The 23,584-nt window shown below is 35.6% G+C and overlaps 1 protein-coding gene across 3 annotated transcripts in view; it reads left to right on the forward strand.

Moving 5' to 3' along the window:
- LOC125246000 (copine-8) overlaps positions 1–23,584 on the forward strand; it is a 175,217-nt gene that overhangs the window by 52,974 nt on the left and 98,659 nt on the right. For all 3 annotated transcript variants that reach the window (XM_048156832.1, XM_048156830.1, XM_048156831.1), the window contains exons 5-6: positions 10,600–10,639; positions 14,648–14,724. In XM_048156832.1, coding sequence (XP_048012789.1) covers positions 10,600–10,639; positions 14,648–14,724 — 117 coding nt within the window. The remainder of the gene's footprint in view (positions 1–10,599; positions 10,640–14,647; positions 14,725–23,584) is intronic.

Raw genomic sequence — 23,584 nt, forward strand, 5'->3', positions numbered from 1 at the left:
TTTAAGACGTATGTTGAACCAAAGCATTTAAAGAGAAGTAATTTCTTGACAAGTAAAAGTGATATATAGCCCACTGAATCATTCTCAGACTTAATAATGACAACAGTGGAACCACTTGGGAGAGAACTGTCAGGAGACTTATTTCTTAGCACAAAAGAGGACAGTGGTACAAGAGGATTACCAAATCATTGTTTTAAGTGTGAAAATATAGCAAAAGTAACAGAAATTGAAAAACAATGGACAAGGCCACTGAAATAATCAGGCCTTCATTTTAAGCTTTCATTTAGTGATGAGGGTTTTTTTTTTTTTTTTGCTAGACAAAGAGCAGGAGAAATACCAAGCGAGTATCTCAGAGCCAGCAAAAGCTATGAAAAGAGTGACTGTTTATCTCACAGAGTAAGATGCAGCCTGCAGAAATGACATGCATGGTTGTTGTTCTCACTGGAACTACCTACTGTAGCCAAAGCACAATAAAGTCAGTTACAAAATATAGATTCTGGGAATCAATACTTTGGTCTCATGAGACCAAATCAATTATTTTGGATCTAACAGCATCCAAAATGTTATATTGTTGCTAGAGGAGGAGTACAGTGAGAAGTGCCTGGTTCCCACAGTAAAGTTCAGTGGTAGTAAAGCTCTTATATAGGGATGTATGAGTGTTGAAGGTGTGAGGGAGTTGTGCTTTATCAATGCTGTCATGAATTCCTACACCACTGTGTAATTTAATAAACAAACTTGAAACAGAAGATGTTACCCTTTCCTCATTCCCTGCATTGTTGGGCATTTTTTCAACATGACAATGAGGATATGCATTCTCCCAAGGTGAAAAACCTTCTGTGGACATGTATTGCACTCAATCTTAACACTCTTGAGCACCTGTGGGGATTCTGTAGAGACGAGTTGAGCAACACTCCCCATTAAAGATCAGGGCATTTAAGGAGCTCATCATCCAGGAGTTAAACAGGACAGATGTGACAATTTGTCATGAACTTGTACACTCCGTGCCAAGAAGGGTCAGATCAGTATATTCAAAATTATGGAGGGCATACTAAGTACTAGTATCTTTTGTATTTGTTCAGAGGGGGTGTACTTATTTATGCTGTGCACTGTACATTATCATATTTTCATCATTAAAAAAATGTTTTGGTTGAGTGGGATAAAACCGGGAGATCATCCAATTTTCATTTTTTTTATGTTTTTAAAATGTCAACTAATTCAAATTTTTCACAAGCCCACATTTTCAATCACTAATTAGTTTGGGGCAAAATGGCTACATAAACATTTATTGATCCACATTAAACCTTTCTTATTGGTATAAATGTGAAACTTCAACTTTGACAAGAACTTGAATTTTAAGATTTCAAATTCACACTATTTTTAGGCATGGCATCAAACACTGGAGTCACGCTTCAACAACAAATGTGTCAGCTACTGTAAATCCAACCATAAGATAACTGTCATTGTATGTTCTATGCACTTCTATAAGCAGATGTCACAACTAAAACCCCTTCTCATGAGTCACACATAGTGTACAGTCAAGAGAGCAGTCCGCGAACCTAACAGGAGAAACCAACATTCCAGAATTGTGGAAATAAGAATTTGAGTTCACTAACACATTTGCTGATTTGCTGTATAAGCATTTAAGGTCACTTTTCAATGTTGATAGGGTGTGATGTATCACGGTATGATATTAGACTTTTTTTTCCTATTTATTGGTGTCATTCAGTACTGGATATTTAATTGTGCATGGTCAGTTCCCTTTTTTACTTTTACATTTTTACATTTATATTAAAAGTGAGCATTATTTGACAGCAAAGGTAATCTTAAAAACATTAATAATTCAGAATTTAATAACACTTGTTAAATGTAATATTTACCCAGTCCTAAAATGAATACCTATTTTTCATACTGTACATTATAATTCTTTGATGCATAAATTCACTTGCAGCATTTAAAATGACTGATTTTAGTGTTTTATTTTTTAATTTATTTAGAAAAAAATGGTATATGAGCTATTTATTGGCTATTAGCCATAACATGAAAAATGTTTATCGACATCAGAGTTATTTTCATATTAATTCAATTTCAATTTCAAATCAGCTTTATTAGCATGACTGTGAATCACAGTGTTGCCAAAGCATTAACATATTATACATAAATAATAAAATAAACAAACAAACAAAACATATATTTATACATCATGTTACATGCAGCAATGCAAACAAATCCATCTTAGTAAATTAATAAATTAAGCAGGTCTCTAGAGAGTTATCCATCTCTAATTTTGTGAATGACTAACACATATTTTGCAGCTAGTGTAGCTGTGTTATCATCTTCACCAAGCATGAAGGGCATTTTCTCAGTATCACTCAGTTCAATGAATGATGGAATTAGTGTTCCAAGTATGGAGAGAAATGTTTCTCTTGCATTGTGATATTTAGGACAGATGAGTAGAAAGTGTTTCTCATCCTCTATTTACTATAGGTCATAGTGTCTACAGATAATAGTGTCTATAATAATATATTATTTATATATTATTTATTAATATTTTGAATATTTTGAACACTTTACAATAAGGTTGATTAGTTAACATTAGTTAACTACTTTAGTTAACATAAACATAAACTAAGAATAAACAGTACTTCTACAGCATTTAGTAATCTTAGTTAATGTTAATTACAACGTTTACTTATACATTTAAGGAAATGTTGTATTTGTTAACATTAGTTAATGCACTGTGAACTAATTTGAACAAACAATGAACAGCTGGATTTTTATTAACTAATATTAACAAAGATTAATAATAAATACTGTAACAAATGTATTTAATGTGCTCATTGTTAGTTTGTTAGTGAATACATTAACTAATGTTAACAAATGAGACCTTATTGTAAAGTGTTACCGCTTTATTTTGGTTTTATTTCAGTTTGTTTTGCATTTCATTTTAAGTTTAATTAATTTTTTTTTTTAAATGTTTTTAAAAGATTATTATTTATTTCAATTAACATTTTTTTTATCTTAAATTTTGTTTTAAATCTGCATCATTGCGTCTGTAATTACAATAAATAATTTTAGATATGTGTCAAAATCTTGGATCTTTGCAACAGGTGTTGTAGTGTAAATTTCACTTTTGTGCTCATGTACTTTTGTGTGTATGCACTAATATTTGTTATTGCTTTGTGCTTGTCTAAATGTGTTTGTGTGTATTTAGGCATTTATGGGTGTATTTTAGAGTAGATATGAGTCATTCCCTATCCGTTGGCCCAAGTGTGTGTGAGGAATTTGTTTGTGTGTCTTTAGGCTTCAGCATGAGTGTGTATGTCTGTAGGCTGAGTGTGTGTGTGTGTGTGTGTGTGTGTGTGTGTGTGTGTGTGTGTGTGTGTGTGTGTGTGTGTGTGTGTGTGTGTGTGTGTGCGCGTGTGTATGTGTTGTCGCTGTGGATCGGTGTCCCCGCTCGACGGCCTGTCATACTGGGTCTGTAAATCTGCAGCAGACATGAGAAGGGCCACGAGGTCGTGTGGGCAGTGCCTCTGAGATGATAGCGAAACCAAAGCACCGATGATGAGGATGACATGGCACGTCGCCATGACAACAAGGGGGATTGAGCCCCACAAACGAATAGAAGAGGCAGACAGATGATAAATGGATATATGTGAGGTTGAGCTATATGCAACCCCCGAGAGATATTTTATGATTCAGCAAATATCCTTCAACATTTGTTGCTTTTCTTGTCTTCTATCTTTTTTTCTTTCTCTCTTTATGTCTTTATCTCTCCATTGTGCTGTGACAGGGCAGAAGAGAATGATTCATGATGTCTGTGCTTTAATGATGTTGTTCTTCCTCTTTAATGAGAAACAGGCAAGCGTGAACTCCCCTCATAAGACCGTAATCTAATTAAAGCCCAGCTCAAAGTGGTCTCCCACCACTTATTTTGGAACCAACCTCTGTATTCCTTCTTTTCACTGAAAGCCTTCCTGAGCAAGCATCCCTATTACTACTGCTCATACTTAGGGTTGGAGATTTAAACAAACCCCTGACACTTAGTATTAAACTTTGGCACATCATTCACCCTGCAGCATTTGGGCTACATGTAGTACTTCAAATTGTGTAGAAAATCATTCAGCTTGTTGAGGAAAAGTGCGCTATTACATTTCTGTGCATAAGCACAGCAACCAGAGCAACCACCTAGCACCACTCTAAAAACCATCCAATGCTCACTAGCAACTGCATAGTAATGCCTTAGCAATCACTCAGAACTTCCTAACAGCCACCCAGTACATACTATCAACCATCTAGAATAACCCTAGCAACCACCCCTTACACCATAGCAACCACCTAGCAAATCTGTTAGGAACCAGCCAGAGCTTGCTGGCAAATGCATAACAATGCATTAGCAACCCTTAGAACTCTGTAGCAGCCATCCAGAATGCACAATCAACCATCTAAAAAAACATCCTAACAACCACCTAGCAATACTTTAGCAATCACCCAGCACTTACATAGCAATGCCTTAGCAACCACTCTGAACCTCTATCAGCCACCCAGAACAAACTACCAACCATCTAGAAACACCTTAGCACAATGTTTCTCATCTAAAACTATCTGGGAGATAGTTCCCAAGGACTGGAGTTAAGAAACACTGTCCTAGCAACCACCTCTAACACCATAGCAACCACCTAGCAATTCTCTAGCAACCACCCAGCAATCACTAGCATAGCAATGCCTTAGCAATCTCTCAGAACTCCCTATCAGCCACTAAAATCACACTAGCAACCACCCCTAACACTATAGCAACTATAACAATTCTCTATTTTTTTCTATAGAAGATCTCACAATACAACCAACCTGTTGCTCTCTTTTCATTTTGATCTTACTTAATCTGAGCAAACTGTAGCATTAGCAATGCAGTTTGTGATAAATGTGTCATGTTTCAGTGCTGACTGTTTGAATTCTTTGTGCATGTTTTTGTGTACGTTAGACTGACAGATTCCCATCAGTGCATGTGGTGCTATAAATAGTGTTCGGAGAGAGAAGCATAATGTGGTTTAGTCAGAGTGTGTAAATGGGAAGCTGTGTGTGTCATTCCCTTCAGGGTCTGTTGTGTGTGTGGGCAGACAGCACACTAATCTACAATCGGCTGTGATGGCTATGCTGAGTGTCTCTAAGTATGCACACATAATTTCTTTTCTGGGTCTTGTTTCTCAGTGGAGAACAAGAGTGGCTTTTTGAATTTTAACATTTTCAGGTCTTTATAGTGGAATTCATTAGTGGTTTTGTATCTAATTGGTGTGAAATGGAAGCGGTCAATAGGACTTTTTTTAGATCTTTTTAATATATCAATTGTTTCCCCTAAATATGTCTTTTGAAAATAGTTTAGCACAATCACTTTTAAACCTAGCACTGTTCTGTGAATCCATGTGACCACTTTTAACACATTAAGAAACCTGTGTGGGGAAATCTTTCGCCCTCATGTGAAAATTTCAGATCGTGAGTATTCCTTTTAAAATGACTGGATTTTGCCCACAAATATTGCCCACAAATATTGCAGAACAATGGTAATTGTGACCTCTCAATAAGTGTCCTGCTTCTAATATATTTTTTTATGGTAGAAAGACCCCAGTAGAGCTACATTAGCCACTTTTTTTATTCTGTCTGTTTGAAGAAGAAAAAAATATCCTTTTTTTTTCTCCCATGATTTATACTTGCAGTTAAATAATTTCTGACCATTGTAGCAGTATTAAAAAAGAACAATAATAAATATATTCTGGGAACACTGCATCTCATGTCACATTACAACTCATGTTTGCCTTCAGTAGTGTGATATCTAGAAGAACTCTGCGAAGAGTTTCTTACTAATAGCCTTGGAATTGAGTCTAGAGGTGTGTGTTAGGTCATACATTTTGTTTATTTGTTTAATGAATGAGGTTTTGCATTTGACTTCTGGGAACAAGGAGCTTTTCAACATCAATTTGGACTGTCTGAGATGGAAAGTTCCAGGCACAGTTGATGAGTGATTTAAATGATGGTAAGAGAAAGTTTAAAATATAAAATAAAATAAAATAAAATAAAATAAAATAAAATAAAATAAACTATTTAAAATAAAATTAAAATAAAATAGTGCTAGAAACCCCACTAATATAAAAGTTGTGCACTAATTTGAGAAAAGACCAGAACATAATATATAATTTTTCAAGCATTCATCACTTTATTATAAAAACTTGGTTTACTGGGTTATAACTAACCAGCCTTCTCCAAGTCACATAGTTGCTTGACTCAGATCCATTTGTATGAATAAATGGATCTGTGTCAGGGAGCATTCCTGTCCATTTCTAAGAATACAGTAATCAAAAAACATGAAAGATCCGCACACGAGAATAAAGCCAAAAAGCTCAAATGAATTTATTATCCAGAGGCCACAAAAAGTGCAAAGTGCAAAACATTTTCGGAATCAACCCTTCAACAATGCCATGAATCCAAGCATATACCTGTATCCATTTAATAAGCTTATTACCTTAATCATTATAGAAAGCCGGACCTCAAATACTAACACCATAAAGGTAAATAAATATACTCATAATCAATGTTATACAACACTTTAAAATTTCAAAAATCATATCATATATAGCATTTATTGCATTTTCATATACATGTGTCGAGCTATTGGTTTCAAGATCATGTATTTCAACTTTTAATTGTGATTATTTAATTTAGTATTTTCTGTGAGAATTAAGAATGACTATGTATACTTATAGGATATCTTGGATTTTGAAAATATGAAAATCATGCTATATATATGTTTTGTTTTTTTTTTTAAAGTGTTGTATAACATTGATTATGAGTATATTTATTTACCTTTATGGTGTTATTATTTGAGGTCCGGCTTTCTATAATATGGTAATAAGCTTATTAAATGGATACAGGTGTATGCTTGGAATCATGGCACTGATGAAGGGTTGATCCCGAAAACGTTTTGCACTTTTGCACTTTTTGTGGCCTCTGGATAATAAATTAGTTTGAGCTTTTTTGGCTTTATTCTTGTGTGCAGATCATTCATGTTTTTTTTTATTTTGGAGTTATCTTTGGATCTACGCACAACCAGAAGCTGTATGTATGAGTATTTGTTTGGACTGTGATCTGGCGCTTACGCTTTTCCGGTTTCCCCAAGAATACAATAAACCATGAAGGTCAAGGAGCTGGAATTCTGAAGATCATTCTGAGTAGAAATTAGATCATGAATAATGACATGTGAGAATATTTCCAAGGCTTAAATCTACCTGAAGGTACTGAGAGGTTTATTTTTGAAAAGGTGAACAAACATGGAAGAACTGCTAATACAAATCTTGAACATTCACCAAAACTTGCATGCCTGGGATGAAGAATCATTACAGACCAATAGACCTCAGTCAAGGTAGAAACCATATGCAAATTGACACAAATAAAAAAATAAAAAATAAAAATAAATAAAAAAAAGATGTTGGGACAAAAACAAGGAAATGGACAATAGTTTCCAATTTTGGCACCTAAACATCTGCTGCTAGTGCTCAGCATAATTTAGGCATTCACATTGCCCAAAGGCTTACGAGAGCCTCAGTTAGGGAAAAGATTCTGAGATAAGAGCATATTTATTTTTTTAAGAGCTTTTGGGCCTCAGTTTGACATGAGAAGAACATTACGCTAGAGTGGACAAGGGTGGTGGCAGCTTCACGCTTTGGGGATGTTCCTCTGCGGCAGGGTCTTGGAAAACTCCAGGATAGAAAAAAATGCATGGTGCTAAGTACGGGAATCTCCTGAGGCAAAGACTTGCTGCATGTATGCAAGAGGACAGAGAGTTCAGTACGTCCGCCTACAGGACAGTTACCCCAAACATACTGGAACATGCAAAAGAACCACTGTAATGGCTTAAAGCCAAAAATGTAGATGTCCTCAAGTGCTTCACTTAAAGCCCAGATGTCACTCTAGATAATTATTTCAAACTTGAGCCTGAACAGTTTTGCCAAGAAAAATGATTGCTCAATGTCAAGAACGGTTACCAAAAGTGTGTTCTACAAATTGTTAAATATGTGAAGCAGTAATTGCAATAAATTAATTTCCATAATGTGAAAAATTTCTGACTGAAACAGTATAGGAGAAAAATAATGAAAGTTATTCTACCATGTGATATTTTAGTTTTTCTCACCCATATGGCCTTGATTATGTCCGCCAAAAAATTCAGAAAAACCTGTGCAGTTCTGTAATCAATTAAGTTGATTACAGAACTGCACAGTTTTTTTTGTTTTTTTTTTGTTTGTTTTTTTCAACTGCTTACACAAAAAAATCCTTACTTGTCACACAATTTCTGAAACCTGGCACTCAAACACCAGAACCACACACCAAATCTGCAAAACTATACACTAATTCTCGGACTTTGACTCAGTTTTCAATTTCATAAAACACTTTTTGCAAAACACAACACACAATTCTCTATGTAACACACAAAAATCTAACAGGAAGTATCTTGATTTCCTTTTTCAAACACAACCATGGTTGATGTATTTCTTTTCTTTTGTACTGTGTAATACTGTATTCACAACCACAAATGCTTACAGTAAAAAAAAAAAAAAAAAAATATATATATATATATATATATATATATATATATATATATATATATATATATATATATATATATATATATAAAATATAAAATTTGGTTTCAGTCTTGCTTTTGTTTACCTTGAATTTTTCAACATCTCTGTGCCAATTACTTTCAGTCTTGTACAGAAATGTACATAGGACCTCATGAAAGAAGTGCTTTAGGTTTTGAATAACTGTACATGATATATCCAAAAATAGAATATTATGGCAAAGGTGTTTGCAACATAAGACAAATGTTTGAATGCAATTGATATTTTGAATGCAAAAATAGCAAGAGATGTGAGGCATTTTGCATTTTGTGTGTGCAATTCTTGGATTTGTGTGTAAAGTTTTGAAAAAAAAAAAGTGTGTGTGTGTTTTAAGGGTTAAGCCTGTGTCAATGTAGGGTTTTGTTCCACTGGGGTCATGCAGTATTTTTTAATGTGAAGACGTATAGCTGAATAGAACATCAGTCCCTTTTGGGACTTATGTAACACATTCACCTCATTCATACATTTAAAACACTCAGACACATATAGTATATGCCAGTGAAAGTTAAATGAAGGAGAATAAGAAGAATGGTTTTGAAATTTGTTGTAAATGAAAAGTCATTTATCATGCTAAATGGGATAGTTCACCCAAAAATGAAAAGTATCCCATGATACTCACCCTCAAGCCATTCTAGGTGTATAGACAAACACAATCGGAGTTATATTAAAACATATCCTTGCTCTTCCAAGCTTTATAATGGTAGTGAATAACACTCCTGATTTCCAAAAAAGTGCATCCATCCATCCATCATAAAAGTAATCCATACGATCCTTTACGGGGGTTAACAAAGGCCTTCTGATGCGAAGTGATGGGTTTGTAAGAAAAATATCCATACTTAAAACTTAAAACTTATAACCTAAACTAACTAGCTTCTGGCAGATGGCCTGCACAAGTTGACTTACACCAAAAGAGTAACATCTGACATGATGTATGACGTAGGATGTAGGATGTAGGAGTAGCATAAGCTTAGATGCTGCTCATGGTTCAAACAAATAGGGCTGGGTAACAAACTCAAGCTCCTCCTCTCTTATATCGGAATCTTTCGACATTTCTCTTTAAAAATTCTAGTTTTAGACTTCTACTATGTGACCTGTGTTATGTTTTGCTCTATCCTCTGCGCTTCTGCGTTTGTCAGTGCGTCATGCATCAGGTCAGAGGTTACTCTTTTGGCTTAAGTCAATTTATGTCTGCTGGAAGCTACTTATTTGAGTTTATAAAGATTTAAATGTGGATAATTTTCTTACAAAAACCCATCGTTTTGGTTCAGAATGCCTTTATTAAAGGTGGACTCAGTATTATTTCACATACACCTTTTGGAAGTTAGTCGGGCCGATACCAACAACAAACGTGTAACCAATCAGCATTAGGGGGAATACAAACTCTTGTTTGTATTTACTTTTGTGTACTGTATGTTCATTTTTTTGCTTCCTTGTCGTTTGTTCATCATCTGCGCTTTTTGTTGTGCGTCAGCTGTGATAAACAGACATCCACTCTCGCATTGCGTGTGTAACAGTGGCCAGTTAAACTACTGCACACTGACGACTGCTAGAGAATGAGGTGTTTAGCGTCAATGGTAGTGCATTCACCTCGCATGACAGCAGCGATCGGGCTGGGGTTCGAGACTGACTCGAGCAGGGTGGTTAGTATTGGAGTGTGAGTCCAAGCAGTCCCAGAATGCATTGTGGTTAGTTCAGTGCAAAACTTTATCCAATATGGTGGGCAAAGTCAAAAGATTATTTTGGTTATATGCTTGAATGTGTGGAATGAGTTGGTTCAAAGTACTACAACTAAAACAAATGCATCAGTGCATTCTGGGTCCATTGGTAATTTGATATGACACAAGCAACAAATACAGAATTAATGACTATGCAAATAAAAGCTAGTTATTCTGGTTGTGTGTCCTTTCTCAATATGTCCTTCTTTTTTGTTTTTCAGGTATGATGTCGACTCCAAGAGCTCTAACCTCTCAAAACATGTAAGTCTCAGAAACTGCTCCATGTTTCCTCTCAGACTCTATACACACTTACTGTGCGGATCTCCTCATGGCCATTATGAAGTTTAGTATGCCATCATACACACTCCCATAGAAAAACAGTCTTATAGTGCTTGTAATCAGCAGGTCTATTTATATGAGAATAAAGAGGCAAATGTGGGTTAATAGAGACATGTGATTAGAAAAGCTCTCACAAAGAGAATGGTATGATTGAAGCTGTGTTTTGGTGCTCAAGCGGGTCCCTGAGGTGTCATCTCACACAGTGATGATGGTTTAGAGTAAAAGATGCAAATTCACTGCTGTGGTCCCATCTGTGCTCGTCATGGGACGTGGCCATAATCATTCTATGCCTTTATTTCTTTTGTGCTTCAGTCAATCATCCAATTAGTCAACCCAAAAACTCCAACATCCTACCTTCCATCTGGCATCAATCAATAAGTCAATCAGCTAATACTCCCGCCTATGAACTGTCAATTTCTCATTTAGTCAGTGCATCCTTCCATCCATCCATCCATCCATCCATCCATCCATCCCTCTATCCACTTTTCAAGCATCATTTGGTGTTCAATCAATCAGTCAATCCATACATGTGTCTATCCAGCTATGGTAAGGGTAAACTTATTTAAATGCCATTGGTAGCTTTCTACAAATCTAAAGGATTCAATTTTCTTTATGGAATTTTCAAAGGTTCACCTATGACATCAGGCTGCAAAACTATTTTGGTTCTAATTGGAACCTTTATTTTTAATTCCATGGCATTTGCAAGGCAAACTAACAATAGTATGGGGTCATTTATTGCTGGTTATTTCAGCATTTGTAGTGCAGGAGACTGTGGGCGTCCATCAGTGAGGCAAAGTTGAACTGCTTAATGAAACGCATCACAACATTAACTAATTCAGCCGCTCAACAACACCACTGATCTAAACCAGCCGCACATTTCTCTGGAAACCTGCTGTGTCCTAGGGAGAGCTCCCAAGCATCTGTACTGCTATTGTTTCCTGCCGTGATCATGTGGACACACTGGCTGTAAAGAGACAGATAAACTGATCTCTCCACACATCATGCACAAGAGTAATTGAAAACACCCTCAGTGACTCCAGTGTACAAACAGGTTTCATCCCTGAAAATTACCACCTCCAAATTATCTCCCAAATCAGACATCCTAGTGCTTTACTCCCTCCCTCAGCCACCCAGAAATCAATATCACCCTCTTCCACCCTGACTTGTAAATACAAACACAGCTTGTCCACTCCCAAAGGGAAATTGGTACTGCATAAAACCATTACAGGATGTGTTGACATGCGAAGAGTGACATATACGCTCCGTCGTCAGGTGAAAATTAAGAGAAGCGGTACAGGGAACATACAGGGAAAGAAACAGTGAGAGATGGATGGAGAGGCAAGAGGAAGAGGGGGTTGTCTTTATAAAGTTTATAGACAATAAAGATAGATTATTTGTATTCATCTTCATGAATACAAATTGCGAGTCGAGTAGCCAGCAGTAATTAGATAAGTGGTAGGACACATGGGAATATCTGTGTCAGTGAAAATGTAGCATTTCATAAATAACTGAGGATGAACTCAGAGAGAAAAGACTAGTGTCTAAATTAGTGACAGTCAAAATATAGAGCAAAGCATACAGTAGCTGCAAGTACATGTTCAGTACGTTCACACCTTTGAGATTAGGATTAACCAATGATCAGTAGTTTTGTCTAATTTTTTTAAGTAAATCATCTTGCTAAACCTGTTGCCATTAAAGTGGTGCACTTCTCTAGATTGAGTCATGGGCAGGTGCTTCAAAGACTCAGAATTACATGAAATAATCTCTGGGGTACCTCTGGGTTCAGTGATAGGCCCCATTCTCTTCTTGATATACACAACTTTTCAGTTTAACACAGGATATTTGATGTGTAAAATTTAACATAATTTAAAATGCATATGCATGTGTAGAACTGTACAGTATGTCCCTCAGTTGTTCTATGTTTCTCTGCTGTTTTTTTTTTTCTTTCTTTCTTTTCTGAAAAAAAAGGTCCCCTATCTGTTGGCCACTAGTATTACACTGAAATTATGTCTTTAAATATAAATACAAACACACTTGCTAAGGCGAAGCAATTGGCCTTATTCATATTCTCTTGATGTCTTATTTTAGTTTTCTCCTGGATTTTTATCATTCTCTCTCCATCACTGTACTTTCCACTGATGCACATTTTTATTAAATATAGTTTTATTATTTAATAAAAATACATTTTTATTAAATATTAAATATAGTAAACGAAAATATGTCATGTTCAGCATGCGGACAGCATATGCACAAAGAGTATCACCTACCCTTTAGTAAACTGCTGTTTGTGAAGGTCAGTGGAGCAGAAACTTCACAGCTCTGCCAAGAAAATCATTTGAATTCTAATGGTTTTTTAAGCCATATATTGTGCTTCACTTCAGATCATTTATCAGTGACAACATTTCAACATGATGTGTGAACAGTTTCAGTCCTTGAAATAGTTTTTTTGATTATATTATTGGCTTTCATAGTCTTTTTTTGAAGTTTGACAGCCCTAGTCATCATTCCCTTTCATTATGTTAAAAAGAGTATCCAGTATACTTTTCAACTGGGGTTTAGGAAAGCCCCTTCTATTTAAGATAAATCTTAAGATAAATGTTTCTACACCATACAGTAACCTTCTAGAGAATTATTTGCTTATGGCAGCTGTCTGGGAGAGAGATTTTTTTGCTCCAGCATGGCAGTGTCCTTCTGGGCAAAGTTAGGTATATAAAAAAAAGAGTCAACTGTAAACTAAACTGGCCTATGCCAATCCAAAAATGTAACTCCACACAACCCCTAAGGGATGAGAGCCAGACTCCATCACCTAACAAAGCGCTTTTGTGTTTGAATGGGAGAAAATACCCCCAGTCACGTCCCAACATTTAGTGGAAAGCCTTCCCAGAAGGGAAAAAGCTGTAAGTGAGGGCCAACTCTCTTTAAATGCTTATGATTTTGAAATGAAATGCTCAACAAGCACACAGGGCTGTGGTGTTTTGGTGTACACAATTTTATATATAGTAATAATACAGGCCATGTACACACTGCAGTTAAATTTGCTTGTCAGTGCTTGGTGCTTAATCCTGTACTGTACAAACATAGTTTAGTCATTTACGGGAGTGACAACTGCATTCTACAACCAAATGAAAATGCAGTTAATGACAATGGCATTTACAAAAATTCTATGCAGTGTGTATGGGATATGTCTATCTTCCATATGTGCAGTGTAAGAAATCATATGGAAAAAAGCTAGCCTTGACTCATTTGTGTTGCCAAAGCTTGCCAAAAAAAAAAAAAAAAAAAACGGTGAACAAGAACAAGCCCGTAATAAACCTAAAAAAAATCCAAATGCCTTATATTTCAAATAAGACCAAAATATTGCAACCCACACCTTCCGACTTTAATAACTCCATAAAGTTGAATGCTTTATGAGCCAAGCCAAATCAAGCCCTAAAACACTTATAAGTGGACATGGCAATACGGCAAGAGCGCGCTCTGTGAAGCAGCACTCACCTCAACAACACCTCTGTCAATAGTGGCTTAGTTAAACTGTAGAACATAAGTCTTTGTTCGCTGTAATATTAATGTGGTGAGAAATAGTGGATGCCAATCATGTGAGACGTCAGAACACTGCTGTGGATGCCAGTGTCAATCATCAAATTTTCTGGAGTGTGGCGTGTCCTGTAAATACAGAATGATAATTTAGGGGATTCACTTCGTAAATGTGATTGTCACTCCTGAAACCTCACAGTGTGTACGTGGACATAGTGTACTATATAGTTATGTTCAGAATGATCAAACTAATAAATCTTATCTTTGCTCTGGCCCAGTGATTACAGATAAAGCCGAAGAAACCTCATAATACTATAAATAGACAACATGAAATGCTGACCTTTCATATTGCTGTTAAAAAATGCCACCAAATCCCTTTTATTTTCTCTCTCTTTGCAGGATTTCCTTGGCCAGGCCTTCTGTTCATTGGGAGAGGTGGTGGGTTCACAGGGTAGTCGTATGGAAAAAAATCTTGGGTAAGAACCGTTCTTTTTGGTTTGTTTCCTCCATCTTTGCATTCTGTGATAGAATCCCATCCTCATGTATCACCTAACAATCATATAAATGGTCTGCTCATTTGACTGAATTATGAGGCATTTTAATAAGTAGGGTAACTTCATTTTACATGATAGTCAAACATTATCTTCTTTGGCTTTTGGCTTGAAGCCGGTTTCAGTTGCTTCCAGGTAAGTTTGAGATTAGTTGAGCAAACTCTGGTTCACTCAAACTAATCTTAAGGTTTATGCGTTTTTAGCGGTGTTCATTGCCTTAGCAAACCTGCTCCGTAGCTTGTTTTATTCTGGGTAAGAGACTGCAAAGTCAAACAGGACCAATCAGCTGTGAGCAAAGTCAGACATATATCTGATGCAATAAAGCCACTCCCCCTGTAACTCTCACTCCAAATTAAAGCAGTTTATACTGATACATATTTTAGAGACAAAATTGCCAGTTTTGCTGCTAATTATTATTTATTATATTTTATAATTGTATAATTCATATAATATATTCATAAAATTATTATGTAAACTGACCATTAATATTAAACTTTGCACCCCCTATATGAAGGGATGTGAATTACAGTATGTGGACAGAAACTGAATTATCGAAACAAGCCTTTAAGTTTCGAACTTCCTTTTATTATAAGTTACCAAATCTGGTGTCGTGGAGTATTTTCAAATCTATTGTTCAAGAACTGTTGAAAGATTTATCTTGTAAATGTTTCTTGGCCAGTTTTCTTTCCTTGCTCATTAAATGTGGTGTTTAAGCTTAAAATGCATGGCTCCAAAAATGACAATGTAGTGATTACATACAAATACAGTACAAATGTTCCTATGCAAAATGTATATGATGAAAGAAATGCTGGGAAATCATCAGGGGATTCTAAGCAAACTGCGACATTGTACAAATTTTTTTGTGTTTAGTTGAGGGTATAAAGTTCATATCGACTAATGAGCTGCTGTTTGCTATTGCTGCTCTTTAGTCTGACATTGCTCATTAAAGTCTTTAGTCCACCTCATCTGCACAAACAAATCTTTGAGCTTCCTGTATCCTTCCCATCGAGGTTGTATTGTCATTCAGCACCTGAGCTGAGATCAGTCAGCTCAGGTCAGTCATTTTTCTTCCTGACTGAAAGTCCATTTAGGTTCTGATCTGAGTCTACATTATTGTACCTCAGCTCTCAGGGAGGTAAAGGCCTGCCTCACATACATTTCCTCTGTGGCTCGATTATCAAAGCAGGCTCATTAGATTGTCAGTGGGAGTTCAGTGTCTCGCTGCGTCTGGGGGTCCCTGCACTGTTGCTCCATTAGCTAAGCAAAGCCTCATGCCAGCATGCTCATTACATCCAGCTAAAGACAGACCACTGCTGTTGATCAAGAAAATAAAGAACAAGGTGATTTGAGGTTTGTACATCCCTGCTGTTTGGAGTACTTGTAGCATTGGTTGTATTTGCAACTAATAAAACACAAATGTCCACCTGTTGAAACCAGACAGGTGAAGAAATCAGAGAGACTAAAAGGGACAGAAAATGACAAGAAAACAAAAACCTGGCCAATTAGAGAACATTTTGTAAACCGTTACTTTAGTCTTCTTCTCAGATATCTCACACATCCCTAGTGAAACATTTATTTCATGATAAGTATACTAAAATACAATGACATGTCTATGTACTAACTGAAAATGCACTGTAAATGTAATTTCATACTTCCATCAAGCACAAACTTAGTACACTACATATTAAAGTTGTAAAGTAGTATACCTTTTACAAATGCAAGAGGATGCCCACTTCATAGCCCCAATGACATGTCCACTCAGCCCAAGAACTAGTCTCAGCAATGAGTGCTGTCAGAGTTTTATATCCATTGTAGTAAATCTCAGGAACAAAAATGCAGGAATGCAATTATTTTAATCAACAATCGGTTTTGCTGGACTTTTGTTAAACAACCGAACTCGCTAGAGTGCACACTATTGGGAATGTGTTGCTGATTTGCCACATTTCTCAGAAGGAAACCTTTAGAGTCTAGAAACTCATTGCAGCTAAGGACACGAGTCTCATCATATATTTCAAATCTGAGAATGATGAAATTATTTTAAGATGATGCTATGTAATTTTTTAGATGACACTTTTTGTGCAAACCAAAGAAAATGTGAAGTATGAATTGAAACATCTAGTTTGTTTCTGCTAACAGGTGCTGTAAGGGCAGAATTTCCAAACACAACTTTTGCCTACAGCACAAAAGTTTATTTGTTACATATTTTACTAAATATTTTTATATAAAAATTACACTTCTAACAAATAGACCTTATAACAGACCGGCGTGTATCTAATAAATTATTCATTCAAGAACATTGTGCAAGTTTACTGCAACAATGGAGACTGCAACTTTACTGCAACTTTGTTTACTGCAACTTTACATACTTTTGAAAGTCCAGGGTTTAGTTGATCCTGGAAAATGCTCGTTGTCACAGTTGTAAACATGACGGCTTTCTTCTTCCAATGGGGTTTTGCATCACTGCATTTGTTTCTAGACAGACCGTTAAAGAACGCGACACACGTGTCTCCCGGACATCCTTTAGAATTCAACAAACCAGATGATGACGTAGAAAATCCTGAAGTATTTCCAGTTAAGTGAGCCATATGCATCAGACGTTCAGCCAACGATACGTGGGTGTGACGTCTGAGACTGAGACTAGTGTATTCTAAATAGCCTACACTCCAATGCACATAATGTACTAATACACTTTTCCCAATGTTAGCCTACTTTAATGCACTTTGAAATGTGGACTGCAGCTCTTTGGGCTGTCAAAATATTATAAGTTTTTTTTTTAAATTATTAAAATTATCCTGATCGGTCATCAAAACTTACACAAACAGCAACAAACAGAACTGTCTGCGTTTTAGTTCATGCACAAGAATAAAACTAATGTTATGCCAGTTTATGCAACTGCTTCCTGCAGCATTAATGAAAGATCATGTCACGTAAAAGGGAAACAAAGATGATATTTAATATTGTATATGCTGGCTTTATTTCTTTAACAGCTTAAAGTTTAACACACTTTCGTGTTCTGTACAGTACATGCCATTTTACATTTATTTTTATGCACCGCTTACTGTGCCTTTATTGAGACTTTTCTCCGCGATTTGCAGTCTTTAAATCCATATAAAGTGCTGTCATTGATGGAAAAATCTTTTTGCTTATAGTATTACTTGTAACTATAAAAAAAAAAACACAAAAGTAACCCTAGTTTTGCGTTATGTATAACTGCGTGGTGGCGCAACTGGTAACACAAGTGTTCTTGTGTGCCAGTGACCCGGTTTGAATCCAGTATTTTCTACATTCAAAGTACATATATCTGTTCCCATTGTCTCACTGATGTTCTCTGTATAAGTGAGCTACTGGTATACTGGGGGTGTCTGTAAAATATCAGTAAAAGGGAAATTGCTAGCTGGGCCATTACTTATAATTATTAATTTAAAAGCACACAGTAATGGGGCCATTAGCACACTTCAAGTTGAATGCCATTGCAATGTGTTTTAAAATCACTAAAAGTAAAGGATAGTATGACTTCAGTTTATCAGTATAATATTAATGTATGCTCAACACTTACAGTCTAACTGAATTGCAAAATGTCACCAAAATACATTTAAAGTTTATGCTGAGTGTATTCTGCATTTCAAAACTTAAATACAAGAGTATATATTGAAATTGTACTTGCCAACTCAAATCTGATCAGATGGCTGCTATGTAATGTCTAATAGTCCATGGCAAGCAAAGGTGTGCAGAATTGAAAAAAATTTGCCAGGTTACTGGCGTCAAATGATTAAAGGACACTTTTTGTTTGAGGCTCTGGTTATTCCGAGGTTTACCGTAGTCTGCCAGATCCAGGCCGTATCCAGATGAGATGAAGGATCTGCGCCTAGACACAACAGTGCAGCCCTGAAGTGTCAACTAAACTATCCCCTGCGAAGGCCTTCTTCCCTTTCCTTTCCCTATGTATACATAGAACGTTATCAAAATGATTCCAGTTCGCATGGATCTGCGGAAACGACTAATAATTCTGTATTATGCGGGCCAGACAAGTAATTTGGCGATGTCACTTTGTAAAAAAGACTAAGCATCTGCGCACATACACATTCAAACGTGCATACCTATAGACTAAATGTAAATGAACGGCAAGAACGCATTAAAAGTCTTCTGTTTTCAGTTAAAAAGGTGTCACAGGCGGCCCCTAAGTTAATAATTAACGATTTTTACAATGGAAGTGAGCCAAAATAATCTCTGTCCATTAATTTTCCTATTATCACTGAAGCTGCTTTGAAACAATCTGTATTGTAAAAAGCGCTATATAAATGATGACTTGACTTGATATGATTTATATTATTAATTATTTTAATTCATATTAATTCATATCCCTGCAGCCATACAGAGGACAAATGTTTTGGATGAATGTAATGAATTTAATTAATTGGATGAATTAATTATATTAATATTAATCATTTTAATTAACATTATTAACTAATTGTATTATTAAACTATTAATTATATTTGTGATTTGTGTCAAAATGTAAATTAATTATATTGTTCACTCAAAAATGAAAATTCTGTCAGAATGTATTCACCCTTACAAACCACAAACCATTTTGAGGTATGTATTATACATGTTGGTAGAATCATTGAATGATAGTAATATTTACTATCAGTGCAGTGTACCATTGTACATGAATTTTCGCAGATTTCACAACAGGTTCACACCAGTGTTAATTTCGTTGACGAATAATTTTCGTCAACGACATTTTTTCACGGACGAAAACGTGACGATGACTAAATAAAAATGTGTTTTGAATGACTAAAACTATGACTAAAATCTACTCTAATATTCGTCAACGAATAAAAACAAGGTGAAAATGAAAGAGAGGGACGATTTGGGAAGATATCCAGTCAGGAATGCTGTCCTGTGTGGAAGATGCGCACATTTGAAGTGTAACGTGCTAATCTAACCACAGGAAACGCGGCTCTCTACAGGCTCGCGCAGCAGCACTTCAGACTGCTTAGTAATTAATGAATAGCGCACATTTATGCCAAGAGATTGCTTATAAACTAATATTGATGAATTACGACAATGTTTGCTACACTATGTTTATATGGTAATGTGTTGTAGGTTGTAAGAATGCATATTTATCTCCCTCATTAGTAGCCTGCTACTACAATAGGCTACAACGCAGGCTGCAGACATTTCAGAATAAGAGTCACTGTGTTTTTCGGGATGGTTTATAATTATTATTTTTTTCCTGGTCATTATTGTTATTTTGTTTACACAATAAACTGTATTTAATTTAATTTCTATTTAATTCATAGTAAACTACTGTATCTGCTGTCACAGGAAGGAAAGACTAAGAACATTATTTGACATATTATTCAATATATTTTACAAGTATAAGGGTTATTATTAGTTAACTAAACCTAAAACCAAAGAAATCTTCATTATTTGAAATAAACTAACTTAAATAAAAAATAAATATATATAAAAAATGTAAACTTATTTTATTTCATCTAGTTTCTAAGCTTCTAAGGTATTAAAATAACAGAAATAAAAACGTAGACATTTAAAAGCGAAAACTAAAAGACATAAACACAAAAAATTAAAAATCTATACTAAAAATCAAATGTAATAAAATTTTAAACAAAAACTATAGTACCTCAATGATAAGTGTGTCAATCCTTGAAATATGCTGAATTTTGCTCTTTCGTGTCTTTTTGCACTTGAACGGTCAAAAACCGTCTGCTTTGGCGAGCAAAGTACGGTTGGGTGAACAAACAGTTTGGGGAATATCAGATGTACCTATATCAGTGTCTAGGATCTGTGTATTGCTAGAGAAATGCTTTATGCATTACAATTTAACTAAATTAGATTTTAGTCGACTAAATCTACTGTAGATTTAGTCGACTAAAATCTTATGATATTTAGTCGACTAAAACTAGACTAAAACTAAAACAATTTCCGATGACTAAAATATGACTAAAACTAAATGGCATTTTAGTCAAAAGACTATGACTAAAACTAAATCAAAATCTGCTGTCAAAATTAACACCGGTTCACACAGATTCACCTTGTTGAGAAAGATTCTTGGTTTAAAAGTGACTTCTGTGTGAGTTGTGCTTTATACATTGCTTACACTATTGAAAATAGACAATGCCTTTCTTACCTGTGAAATTTTGCTGAATTTAGCTAATGTGACCACACCTCTAATGTTTGGTGTTTGTTCAAATAAGAACCCTAAATGAGTAATAGTAATACATACCTCAGCAAACTTGAATTATATTTGGATGTAGCTGTACTATAATGACAAGGGTTACAAAAGCTGTTTTGGAGCCATTAAAACATGGCGAAATCCCACACCTGCGCCTGAGGCCTAACGGGGGGACCTTTAACAACCCTAATGACTGTTAATTACAGCTAATTACACAGTTCAATCACCCCACCAATCACATTTGGAAGACGCTGCATGAAAAGAAAAAATTTTGCTATTTCGAGCGCTGTTGTGTTGAGTGAGATGCACTATTCTGTTTCTAATGTGTATTTGAATAGTCTGTTGAAAGACTTCTGAGTTAGTCTGTACATCAATCTAAATGAGTATACTTATGTTCAGTACATGCATGTGTGAGAGGCAAGTGTTTGCTGAGAGCAATACATTCATGTCTGACAATGCAAACTGACAAATGTTGTGATTTAAGTGATACGAGTTATTAATAATTTTGTTATATATATATATATAACAAAATGGATGGGGCATGGTTGCAAGTTAAAAATTCTATTTGTAGTTTTTATTTGAACCTTTTAATTTGCAAACATTTAATTTGTAATGTTGATCTTTACATTTAACTTTAATATCATCTTTAATGTAAAAATATATATAATTAGGTTGTAATAACTTAATGAAACTGTCTTGATAACTTCAGAAATTAGGGATTTCTAGTTCCCAGCATGCTTTGCACAGGACTGGATAAGGAATATAAATGTTGAAATTAACTGTTAATTTATTCGTTTTTTTAGTGAGGGGAAAGACCTGTTAGTGTTAAATGCTGATTTTTGATTAAGTTCCTCTAACTCAATTTATCTTGCTAGTTGAACATAAACTCACTCAAAGTTGTCATAAAAAATTCAAACTGTTGCGTTATTTATTTATTTATTTATTTTGTAGAGCCTCCACATTATTTTTCAGAGTGTAGAGAGGGGCCCAAAGTTAGAACCTGGGACTCCTCCATATAGAAAGGACACGGAGTGCACTGCGCGTGACCCTTACCATAAAACATGGGTTTTAATAGGTTATGAAACCCCTTGTTTTTGAGGCACCACTTGAAGGGACTCATGTGCAGCAAGCCCAGTGGTATTATGTTGGTGGCTACTAGAGCCCGACCGATATGGATTTTTGGGGGCCGATGCCGATATTAACTCGAAAAGAGCCGATTTATAAGCCGATATTTTGATTTTGAAAATAAACTGGATATTAGACCCATTTCCTATAAACTACACTTACACAACATTCAATAGCAAAATATCTGCCTGTTCTATGTATGTGGGCTGTATAAACCATTTTCCAGAAGGGATTATGTTAAAAAAAGCCTTAGATTACAGTCTCAATGACTAAACAATTGCACATCAAAAGTATATATTTTTTTAATGATCAAAAAACAGTCTGGTTTTAAACATTTAACAGTTTTACTTACTTCCATTTGAAGCTGGTTTTAACAGTCTGTGTGTGTACTGTAAATAAATTATAATACTAAAGTTAAAGTAAAAGAGCTATACCAAACAAATTCAATATTCCACAAAACCATGTCAATGAATTGAAAATAAAATTAAAATAAGTTAAATGGGAAATACTGCAGATATATTTAGAATAAGTTAAACGCTAACGTTATAGTTTGACCTCTTATTAACGTTCGCGCTCTTCCACTGATAAACATGGTATTAGCTTTGTGGCTAATCTAATATAGCAATGCATTAGCGGCTGTAAGTGTTACAGAATATTTAGAAGTGATAATGATAGGACCGTTAGCTAGAACTACCACATTGTTTTTATATACAGTGTATGAACTAAATCTACAATCATTTCACATGACGAACGACAGACTCGCTGTCAAAAGAGTGGCTCGGCTGATAGCTTTCTTCTGTAGTGGATTTCTGGCGCTGTTGTCAACTGGGGAGTTGCAGAGCTCCCTCTGGTGGGCAAACTATGCAACATAGATAATATCGGCCGGCCGATATATCGGTCGGGCTCTAGTGGCTACAGCAATCTGACCCAACAGTACCTGGCATTGACGGACGAATATCTCCTGACCTAGCCTCAGACAGCCTACCATGTTAGGCTACCATGGAATTAGGCTATACCCTCATCGTGGTCGAGTCCCACACCACCCTGAGAAACATCGTTCTCTAACTTGGAGACAGAACACTCTTCTTGTGGTTTAACCTCAAACCCAAACATTTGAGTTGGGTGAGGACGACATCTTGATGCTGAACTGCCATCTCCTGTGACCAGGCTAATATGAGCCAGTCATGTATGAGCCGATGTAATTTAGTACAAGGGAGTAAAAAGTACCTGTACATATAAGAGGCGGCAGGATAACAAGAAAGGCTTGACGTGTTCCGGTAACTATATTATTTAAGGCTATTTTCTATTCATTAAGATATTGATATAGAAACTGCAGGTGTCAAGTAGTCTTCATTCATAATGCTTCACCCATTGCAAGCCTTTGCGCTCTTTAAACTGTCCAGGTGCTGTACTGCTTCTGCTCTTGCTTTTGACTGACAGTAGGCGTAGGCGGTCACTGTTGC

Source organism: Megalobrama amblycephala, linkage group LG14, assembly GCF_018812025.1.
Source record: "Megalobrama amblycephala isolate DHTTF-2021 linkage group LG14, ASM1881202v1, whole genome shotgun sequence".
Lineage (NCBI taxonomy): Eukaryota > Metazoa > Chordata > Actinopteri > Cypriniformes > Xenocyprididae > Megalobrama > Megalobrama amblycephala.